Source organism: Monopterus albus, unplaced genomic scaffold, assembly GCF_001952655.1.
Source record: "Monopterus albus unplaced genomic scaffold, M_albus_1.0 scaffold98.1, whole genome shotgun sequence".
Lineage (NCBI taxonomy): Eukaryota > Metazoa > Chordata > Actinopteri > Synbranchiformes > Synbranchidae > Monopterus > Monopterus albus.
The window spans coordinates 3222895-3234239 of NW_018127978.1; the positions used below are offsets into that span (position 1 = coordinate 3222895).

The 11345-nt window shown below is 42.8% G+C and overlaps 1 protein-coding gene across 1 annotated transcript in view; it reads left to right on the plus strand.

Moving 5' to 3' along the window:
• Positions 1 to 926: 926 nt before the first annotated feature.
• Positions 927 to 11345, plus strand: part of LOC109965220 (nucleolar protein 4-like) — a 204323-nt gene continuing 193904 nt past the window's right edge. The window contains exon 1 of the mRNA XM_020609068.1: positions 927 to 1269. Within this exon, the coding sequence (XP_020464724.1) occupies positions 991 to 1269 (279 nt within the window). The 5' untranslated portion in view covers positions 927 to 990. The remainder of the gene's footprint in view (positions 1270 to 11345) is intronic.

Here is an 11345-nt window from a genome sequence, read left to right on the forward strand (position 1 = left end):
TGGCTCCCATCAGCTCGGAGGAGGAATAAAGAGAAACTGTGACAAACAGGAAACCAAGAAAGGAGGGCCAGCCTGTTATTTCAATAGACAGGTCTGTAACAGGCAAATCAAGCCGCTGGTTTCAGGACGCGTCATATTGTTCTCTAGTCTAAAACGCGCGCTCCGAACTCAGCGCTGATGGAGACCCGACCAACAAACCTTGTGACATCGGTAACAGCTTGTTTTTAAAGAAAGCCTCTGTTTTGTTTTTTATTTTTCATCTCAGAAGAGGAAGAAGAGGTGGTAGAGGAGGGGACATCCCCCACGGGACCGGCCCAGCGACCCACGCTGCTAACAGGTGTATCTGATGAGGGCACACCGCTCCAGTCTGCATCCCGCTCCTTGTAGTCGCTCTGTCTCATTGTTCCTGCCGAAATTGCATCCACACACCGGCTGCTCTGGAGGCTACGTTTCAACACCCCACTCAGCGCTTGTTCCTTTTCTCTTTCGGTCTTTGCGCAGCTAACTATCCAAAGCTGACATGAGGAAGAAGGAGGTGGGAACCAAACGGCTAGACAATTAAAAAAACCAAACGGGACATTGTAGCGAAATGTTTTTTATTTTCTTCCTTTTCTTGTGAGGAACCGATGAATTGTAAAGGTCTGGACCGATCATTTCGGAGGTTAAGAGGCAATTTAGAAGCTTTGGTTTGATTTGTTTCACCAAATTTGTAGGCTTGGATAGATTTCGCCCCCTGGTGAAAGGGCGAAAGCCACCGCTGGTCCCCTGGTTTCGGCGACGCTTGCTACGGACGGATTTGAACAGACACAAAGTGGGTCTTTTCAAGCAGCTCTCCCCTGTTTAAACAGTGTACGCGCTTTCACAATGACGGCGAGGAAAGCCAGCAGTGTGGCGGACATGGTGACTACCTCCACAGCCGGCAAGCAGCAGAGGAGCCGCAGCTCCAGCAGCGGGGCTCCGGGGTCCGAGGCGACAGGCGTGGGGGTGGAGATGTTCGGTGAATTTCAGGACTGGTGCCTGCGGACTTACGGGGACTCCGGCAAGACCAAGACCGTGACCCGGCGTAAATACAACAAAATCCTGCAGACCCTGCTCCAGGGGGACGAGGAGAACAGCAACGGGCTGTTTCTGCGTGAGAAAAGCAACAGTCACATCAACGCCAAATTTAAATTCTGGGTCAAGTCCAAGGGCTTCCAGGTCGGGGCCTTGCAGGACGGCAAGAACGGCTCATCGGACAGACCGGTGCTGTACGTCCCCATCAAGGCTGCGGTTAGTGCATCTTCTTTCCCTTTGGGCTGCGCTTGTGTGCCGGCATGTGTGCCCCACTGTCCGGAACTGTTAAACTATTCTTATCTGACTAAAGAAATCATGTGTATGTGTGTGAGTTGTAGCCTGAAGCTGTACAACATCACTTTCTTGGGCTCTGTGCCATGGCTACAGCAAACACCTGTTCCACCACAGAGCTGCCGGTTAGTGGCTTCTCTAAAAACCCCCAGTCTGTATTTTAGCAGCTTGTCCAGGCTCAGTGACAGACAGAAAGCTGCTAAAATACTCATACTGAGGTTTTTAATGGTCGTAAAACAAAGGGATGTAAGTAGATTTTCATTCTCAATGTATTTATTTAAATCGATTTTATTTAATTATCAGTTAATATAGAATTTATTGTAAGGAAAATCACTTGGAGCCATTATAGATCAACAGAAACCAGACAAAAGACTAAACCTATAAACCCACAATACTCTATTCATAATGGCATGAAAAAAAGGAAGCAGCTACTGGCATTTAACAGTCTGTGAGCAGTAACTATACATACAAGTGACTGAGTTCATTAGAATGACGGTGTGATGCTTTGGTTTTGGGGTGAGAACATCTTAAGGCCTTATGGTGAACTGATAAAGTGTAAGAGAAGACAGGGAGGGAAGGTGTGTGCTTGTACACATCACAGAGAGTTCAACATCTCTAACCAGCAATTAAACTCAGTTGTGTTGCTTTGTTGAAAATCAAACCCTGAAGACAAAATACAAAAGAACCTGGCTAGTTTTTTAAACAATTGGTTGAGCTACTTACTAACATAATACACTTTATAAAGTATATCCCTTTTACAGTAGTAATACTTTACAGGAGAAACATGTTTCCTGAACTTGATACAAACTTAATTGTCATTTTGTAACATCAGCGGCTATAGTGAAGCAGACGATGTGAACAGTTTGTGGTTTATAAGCCTACATTTAAAGGGGTTGTGTCCTAAAAAGATCACCATTAAAAACTCTGGCTGATAATCTTAACAAATAGTTTGCAAGAAAGTAAAGCACATAGTTGTCTTTAGAATCCAGATCATCTCAGAGGAGACGCACAGTGACAGGGTAGTGTGGAAATGATTGTTAGTTTAGTTAACTGACAGAAAAATGGCCAACAGTTTTGCAAATGAATTTATGATGTACAGTAAGTCATCATATCCCACTATTTCAAGCAAAAACAAAACAAAAGAAAAAACCAAGCCAAAGATTTGCTGGTTTTAGCTTCTCAGCTGTTCCTGTTTTATCGTAGCAATAGGACTATGTTTGGCTTTTGGACTGCTGGTACAGCAGGCCATAACAAACCATGTGGAGACCTCACCTTGGCCTCTGTGATGGACGTTTTTCACCATATTCTGACATTTTACTGTGTAAATGGAATAATCAGTCCACTTATATAAAAAGAATTGAGAGATTAACAGTGAGTGAAAAGAATGGTTGGATGCCATCCCAGACTTGAGTGTGACCAGAAACGTCCGTCGTCATTCATCACTTCATCTAATGCACATTTGGCTTTTCCATAAATTGTTTCTTTTGCACACGTGTCAGCATCAGTGAGTAAATGACTGATTTATATGTGTCCATTTATTTCAAGATAAAGGCAAAGGCCTCACAAAATTTGTGGAGTTGCCTAGTGACAGAACAGTAAACAGAGTGTACCTGTTGCTCACTGCGTTGTCCAGTGCAGTCATGCAGCTGTTTTGCGGTGTGCTTGTTTCTCTCTTACAAGACTGAAAAAGCCAATATACTGTATTTGGTTGGTGTGCAGCTCTGCTCCAATGTCTTGTCTGCTGTGTTTCTAAACAGGATCATCTGGGCTGGCAAAGTGTGTGTGTGTGCCTGGTGCCTGTGCACAAAGGATGTTGAGGGGAGGGCTTTAAACCATTCATGTTTGACTCTTGTTTTTTTTTTTCTTTGTTTGCGTGGGTGGCGGAGAGCTGCCTACACGTTGGTGGTATTTTCAAGCCATAGAGTACTTGTTGACAGTAAAGCACAGTGGAGTGGGGTAGTGCAAAGATATGAATGAATGACAAAAAAGGGCTTCTTTCCTATTTGTAAAAGATTAAAAGAAATGATTCCGTTCAGTATGTTTATAATTTAACCCCACGTTGTCCGTAATCTCAAAGAGACTGTGAACACAGTGAGGTCAGTGCATCTATGGGAAGCATTGTTTAAATGAGTTCTGTACCTGCAGGCTGAGGCTCACAGCAGACAGGCTGACATAATGCAGGACTGCCGTAGAGATTAAATTGGTTTGAGGTGCTGGTTGGCATGGTTACACTCAGCTAATTTCACCCTGTCCCATATTGTTTCAAATTCAGATTAACATCAGGAGTATCGCACAAGACTGGGAATCCTCTTGCATTGTTTATCGTGATAGACATCCCCCACCACCACCTCGCTCTCAGCCTTGGCATCTGTACACGTCTGTACAGTCTGATTAGTGTTTGAGGCTCAGATTGGACTCATGTCCCAGAGGTGGAGAAAATTCTTTAGACCGTGCAGCAACAATGATCATTGATGTTCATATTTGCATATTCCAGTTGAAATTAACGACATTACATTTTTGTGAGCCCAATCATCAGTAAAGTGTATGTCCTGCAAGTGAGACATTAAAAACAAACCGAATGGTCTAAGTTGTGATATTTCAAATTTAAGGTGTGGTGACTGATTCACAACATCACCTCATGCAGTGAGTAACATGCAAGAAAACATTCCACCTTAAAAGTGGCCAGTAGCCTCGCAGCCCCACAGCGAAGAGCCCTATAGCTCTGTTGCTAGCTAACGTTACAGTGCAGGCTACAGTGATGAAAAATAGTCTATGTGTTATGGGGCCTATGATAATACATGAATGTTACTGTTTTCATCATTAATTGACATGAATATATGATTATCTGTGGCAATAACAGTCACCCTGTGACAAATGGCTACTAGTTCACACTGTTACTCTGCCACACCAGAGAATGAAGTCACTCTAACATTGATCATGCGGGCAAATACAGCTGACTAACTTCAATGTATGTAAACTTACCACCTTAGGAAATGTGTTGACTTGGCCCTCGAAATAAGCCTCAACTTAACCATGTGTGTGCATGTGGCCGTGTCGTAGGTGTGCTCTGGTACTTCAACAAATAGCACTACACGTCTGGCTCTCTCCATTCAAACAGAAGGTCTGATGTCGTCAACCAGTAATGGTGTAGTCCTAAATATAAGATGACCTCCTCTTTTATTTATTATTGATTATGTAATATTGTTTTAGTTTTCGATCCATTGTTGGTTTTTGTTTTTTCACTGTATTTATTTATAATGACAAAAATTCTTGTCAACGGCCTTTTTGTTGAAGTCCCACATGCACCAGTGAAACTGCCTAGAAACACACTAAGCAACTTGGCTTTGTCATGCTCTTCAACCTTCCCTGTAAAAACAAAATGTATAAATAAAACTGCTTTTATGTCATTGGCAACACAGAAAGTAAACATCAGATGATGCAAATGACAGCAACAGCAGGCACGAGTAACAGCACGTCATTTGGTGTTTTTCATTTCTTTTATCTCACATTTGCTGTACACAGAACCTCTAGTCTTGTCATTGTCTCATTGCCTACATGATGTGCAAGGTGAGAAATACACATTTGCATGTGTGGAACTATACAGACTCTTAATGGTGTGTTTATAGCTCAAATCAGCATCCTGCTTTCTTTCTGTCTGTGTCGTGCTGAGAGGGGTATGACCCGACTGCAGCAACAGCTGATCAGACAGCAACTGTTTATATACTAACACTGATACACAGGTCTTGTGTGTGTGTGTGTGTGTGTGTGTGTGTGTGTGTGTGTGTGTGTGTGTGTGTGTGTGTGTGTGTGTGTGAGAGAGAGAGAGAGACAAAGAGATAAGTGTATTGCTCACCTGATCTCTGATGTATAGTACATTGTGTGGATGAAAGAACTGAAGACAAAAAGGTGAAGCACATGAAGTATAGCAGCCACTGTGTCGGTCTCCGGGTTTCTTAGCTCCACTTTACAGCCAGTGCTCAGGGTTGATGAGCAACAGTTAAACACACATGTAAGACACATCAGAATTGAAAGGAGTACTGATCAGGAGACTGAGATGGAATATTAATAAGTTAAAAGTGACAAAGAACTCCCACTAATTTCTTACCTTTTGTCTGTATTCATTGCTGCTTGTCTGTGTTACACAGAAGCTTTTAACACATTTCTTGGACTTTTGATGGACATTCTCCTCTGCTTTGTCGTCTTGTTTTTAGTATCTTTTTTGTCTTCTGTGAATTTCTGGGGAACAAAGCTCCTCATTTAAAATTGCTTTATGAAACATTGCATTAATGTTCATACACAACAGCCATGAGACTTGAACATTATACACTAAAATTATTATATGCTTTATGGGTGTAGAAATGTGCCAAAGATGCATCGTATATATTGATGTTTAGTGACTGGGCTTAACAGCAAATAACTTCTCCTCAGTATAAAGTCAAGATAAAAATGAAAGGAAAAACTAGTGGTGTTATATTTTGTAGTAGGACCTGACCATTCTCTCTCTCACTCACTCATACACACAGTTCATCTCATTGTGTAAAGTCTGCCTTAGCTGGTTTAACAGAGCAAACCTTACCCACAAATTGCCCAAATACAGACAACATGTCAGTTGTCCCACCAGGTACTAACACACTGGACCATTGCTATAGTGTAACTAAGGATGCCTATCGCTGTGTTCCCCTTGCAGCCCTTGGGCTTTCGGACCATTGCACGGTACACCTCGTTCCCACTTATAGACAGAAACATAAAGCTGCAAAGCCTGTGGTCGAAACAGTGAGAAGATGGACTGAAGAGGCAAAGTCAAAGCTACAGGCCTGCTTTGACTGTACAGACTGGGGTGTTTTTGAGGAGATGTGCATAGGCTTTTTAAAAAACAAAAGATCAGTAAGGCGCCAGGCCCAGACAGTGTGACTCCCTCCTGCCTGAAAGTCTCTACTGACCAGTTGGCTCCCATTTTGACATAGATCTTCAACAGATCACTGGAGCTTCGTGTAGTTCCCTCCTGTTTTAAATGTTCCACCATTATCCCAGTTCCCAAGAAACGCTCCATGAAGGAACTGAATGACTACAGACCTGTCGCTCTGACATCTGTAGTCATGAAGTGTTTTGAGAGACTGGTATTGGTCCACCTGGAGGCCATTACAGAGCCCTGGCTGAATGCCCTGCAGGTGTTTCTACCAAGCAAATACAGTAGGTCAGTGGATGATGCAGTCAGTCTGGCACTGCATTACATCCTGCAACTTCTAGACTCACCAGGGACCTATGCTCAGATATTATTTGTGGACTTTAGTTCAGCATTCAACACCATCATGCCAGACATCCTCTACGTCAAACTAACCCAGCTCACTGTGCCTGGCCCCACCTGTCAATGGATCACAACCTTTCTGACAAACAGGAAGCAGCAAGTGAGACTGGAGAAAACCACATCCAGCACCTGGACTATCAGCACAGGCGCCCCGCAGGGATGTGTGCTCTTCCCTTTGTTGTTCTCCCTCTATACCAACAACTGCACTTCAGGGGACTTTTCTGTAAAGATCCTTTAGTTTGCAGATGACACAATGGCCATCTGTCTCATCTGAGACAGTGACAAGTCGGCCTACAGACGGGAGGTTGAACTGGCATAACAAGTCTAGGCATATAGGAATTCTTGTGCAGCTCTCCTTTGGAGCCAGGTATGGAGTCAAAAGCCAGAAAGCACACTTGGTCTTAAAATAAAAAGTTACATAAGGGTGCCAAAATATTAAAACACAATACACAAAAATACAGTAATAGTATTTCCCACAGTGAACTTCAAACATCACACTTAGTAATTCACATGGTGGAGTTGGATATGTCATAACACTTGTTGAGGTAGTGAGGGGTTGCTGTACATGTCTAGTAGGGGGTTATTGCTCATACTGTATATTCTCACATTTTGGATTTGCCATCAGTCTTACTGTGGCAGGGAAAAAGCTGTTGTAAAGTCTAGTTCTGAGTGTGATGATACAGTTCGCCCTGCTGTGAGTGAGGCTGTAGGTGCAGTTTTTGTGTCTGAGCAGAGAGAGAGCTGGGTGGCGTTGATCCCCGAGTATGTTTTCTGCCCGTTTACGACAGTGCTGTGTGTACAGTGTGTCCATCGCAGGCAGTTCAGTCCCAGTTATCCTCTCTGCAGTCTTTATGACCCTTTGAAGAGCCTTCCTCTCTACCTGTGTAATGTTACCATACCAGACTGTGATGCCAGTAGTGAGGATGCTCTCTACCAGTCCTCTATCAGCCTGGGTGAGAGGGTGACGGTTCAGCCCAGCTTTTCTGTGCTGCCTTCACAGTCGTGGGTGTACAGGGTGAAGAGTCTGGGGCTGAGACAGCAGCCGTGCGGTGAGCCTGTGCTGATTGTGAGCTCAGCAGACACCCACCCTTCCATTCTGACCACCTGTGGTCTTTCAGTCAGGAAGTCCAGAATCCAGTTACAGGTGGGAGTTGGGACACTGAGGTCTGCCATCTTCCCAATCAGCCTGCCTGGGTGAATGGTGTTGAATGCAGAACTGTAACCCAGGAAGAGCATCCTAGCATACATACTGCTGTTGTCCAGGTGTTTCAGGGTCAGAAGGAGGGCAGAGAAGATTTCTGCAGGCCCCTCACTTCCTGGACACAAATTGTTTGAATTCCTCCCCGGTCCAAGAATTTCACCTCTAGCGGCACAATACGTATGCCTAGTGTAATTTAAATACACTTTAAGCTACACAGTCACTTAAAGTGCTTGAGAGTTGTGTTCTTGGAGAAGTATGTGTTGATGTTGCTGTTTCACTATGGGTTGGATGTACAGTACATATACATGCCAGTGTAGCCAGTAATTCCCTCATTGTCTATTACTTGTCGGAGTTTTGGACCATAGTTTTCTCTTTCCCATGTGTCTCTGTAGGCTCCTCTGTGTTTTTGGACACCAAGTGCTTCCTATGTGTGAGTTAACACACACCCGGTATAGACGTAAGTGCGAGCCTCCCACAATGTGCACGCGAGATGTTGCGTGCTACACATGTTATGCTTTTGGTGTAGACATGGTAGGTTTTATGCTTTTATCCAGTGATGCTAGGAGGGCTGCCACCATTTGTTAATGCGGCGTTATTAAACTGTCAAATGGAGGTATCTAAATTGGGCTGGGTACACAAACTGTGTTCACAGATACAAAGTAGTACTTAGTATCTGCCCTGTAATGAATCTGTAGTTCTGAGAGTGTTGCCCAGCTCCCATCCTTTTATTCATATCAATAATTTAAGATAATAAACTTAATATTTTGGAACCAGGACCTGATCCAGGATTTGGATCAAGAAGCTTCTGAGGAGTACAGTGTGCCAGATTCATTTCAATGTCAATATATCAGATATTTAATGAACATTTATGGGTCAATATAAGTAGCCTTTTGGATTGGAATTGGTATCGGCAGATACTTAATATTAAAGGAATCAGATTGGAATGGGTGTGTAAAAAAAAAAAAAAAAAAAGACACCCCTATGTTTTACTTTTTTTTTTATGTTTTATTTGGCTTTGAACTGTAGCAACCAAGAAAGATTCACCGACAAAGAGAAGTCTCCAATAAGAAACGAGTTGTGACAATGGAAGTTTGCTGGGCTAAAAAGGACACATACAACACTAAATGTGAATGTGAAGTTTTGCTGCTGTATGCTCACGCATCCAGTAGGGTGCAAAGCCAAAGCAAGACAATAAATCCACAAAATAATAGGAATTCCAGCACATGAAGAACAGGTTCCTGGCATGTTTTTTGTCCCTGTTGATTACACAGCACTGTTCTCTATTGTATCTCAGCACTTCATTGCATATTTCATATGTACAGGGGTTAGTCCCCCTGCAGTCAGGGGTGGTGGATATTTCTTTAATACACAGCAACTTGCCCGACCATGCCCTATAATTTACCCTACAAAACACCTGTGCTGCTTGTACTGTGGTGTAGTTAGTTAGCTTGAGTATTACTGCATTGTACAATGTGATGGGGAATATGTAGGCACTCATATTGTTCAAGTATAGAAGTTTTACGTTTTTAGATGCTTACTTTTGTGATTTTAATGTTTATAATTGTAGACCCAAGCACAGTGGCACAGTAGGACCTGTATGTGAGGTCCCAGAGACTATTAGGCCTCACACTGGACAGCTGAGCCATACTTTATGTATAATCTACACCAGCATTTGTTGTGCTTTGACTCTGCACCCTGTTACTACTTCTTGCTTGTTATTTTAAAGAGCTTGTGCTATTTGTATAGCTGTTTAATGTATTCCCCTGCTGCCCTTATGATTAGTTTTGCTGTATGAGAACTGCACCCAAATGGCTAAAATGTAAACTGTGACATGCTCAGATGAGGGCAGCTGTCCCATTCAGGGAGAATCAGATGGACCTGATACACAGAGCTGTGCTGACATGGAAATGATTCCAATAAACTAGGCCTGTCTGTGCTCTTATTAGCACTGTAGTGGGATGAGAAATGGTATGTTACAGTAAACAGATGGATGAATGAACCCCTGTGTGCGTCCCACTGTAGAATCATGAGAATAGGAGGAAGGGCGGACCGATGGCTCGCATGCTTACTTATGTATACACACACACACACACACACACACACACACACGGGCAATGATATGAGTGCTGTCTTGTGCATATTGGGGTTTGATTTTGTGTGTGTGTGTCTGTTGAAGAAGCAGCAGTCCAATAGGGTTTATCAGGCCCCAGTGATCTCTGCTATCTCAAAGAGCCCCTTATTCTTAAAATTGTAAATTGACACAAATTAATTGGACTCTGTGTGTGTGTGGGTGTTCTACCCTCCCTTTGACCCTAACCTATCATAACTCTTGTGTGTGTTTGTGACCAAGCAACTGTTCATTTGTGCCAGTGATTATGTGAGGGCCCGAATTTGGGTGAATTAGCGGGCACGCTGCTGGAAAACGGACACAAAAATTCTGTCATATCTTCATGAGTCTGGGAGCTGCTCTGTTGACACTCGAGGTTTTGGCAGCATAATGACCTGTAACCTTACACACCAAGGTTAAGTCCCTTTTCAGACATGGTACCCATGAATTTGCAGGTCATGTAGCAGTTGCTTTTTTGTCATTTAGACAAACTAGCAGTCAAAAGGTTGGACACATTTTCCCAGGCAGTTCAATGGGAAAGTGGGTCTAAACTTTGGCTGGTGGTGTAGAGCTTCAAAACAATGTTCAAATATAGCAGAACCTAGCTGAGCACAGCCACAATGTTTACATGATAATTGACAAAGAAATCAGCAGATTAATCAATAATAACAATGATCAGTAGTTGCAGCCTAAAATCAACTGATTTATAAAATAAATAACTGATTGATGGATACCCTAAAGAGAAACCGCTAAATAAAATTAAATTTTATTTCATAATGTGACTTTATCCTGTTGGTTTATAGCTGCGCACAGTTTTGGGAATGCCAGGAGACACATGTATGGAGCAGTAGAAATCGGTTTGCCTTGTTTTTGTGACTTTCAGTCCCCTTTGACTCCTTGTTGTCTAACTTCAGATTTGTATTCTTGACCTATTGTAAGATTCTTCTTTCCAGCCCATTTCTGCTGATATTATGAGAACATGTCGGGAGGCACTTTCTTCTTGTTTATACTTATTTAACATTTACTTCCTCCATGGCACTAAAACACTCAACATGAGCTGGCAACAAGGTTAATTAACCAGGGTAGATAGAAACACATTAACCTTGTGACATTCAGTCCTCACAAATGATGATTCCATGTCAGCAGCAGCAGTACCCTTGAAAGTACAAGCTGTGGATATTTTTGTCCTTCTGCTTGTATGTGATTGGGGTTGTGCATGAATATATTTCAGGCAAGAGCACACATAGATCCACACATTGTCATGTCTTACTATAGTTGTGAGGACACGTGTGTGTGTGTGTGTGTATATATATACAGTAGGTACGGAAAGTATTCAGACCCCCTTAAATTTTTCACTCTTTGTTATATTGCAGCCATATGCTAAAATC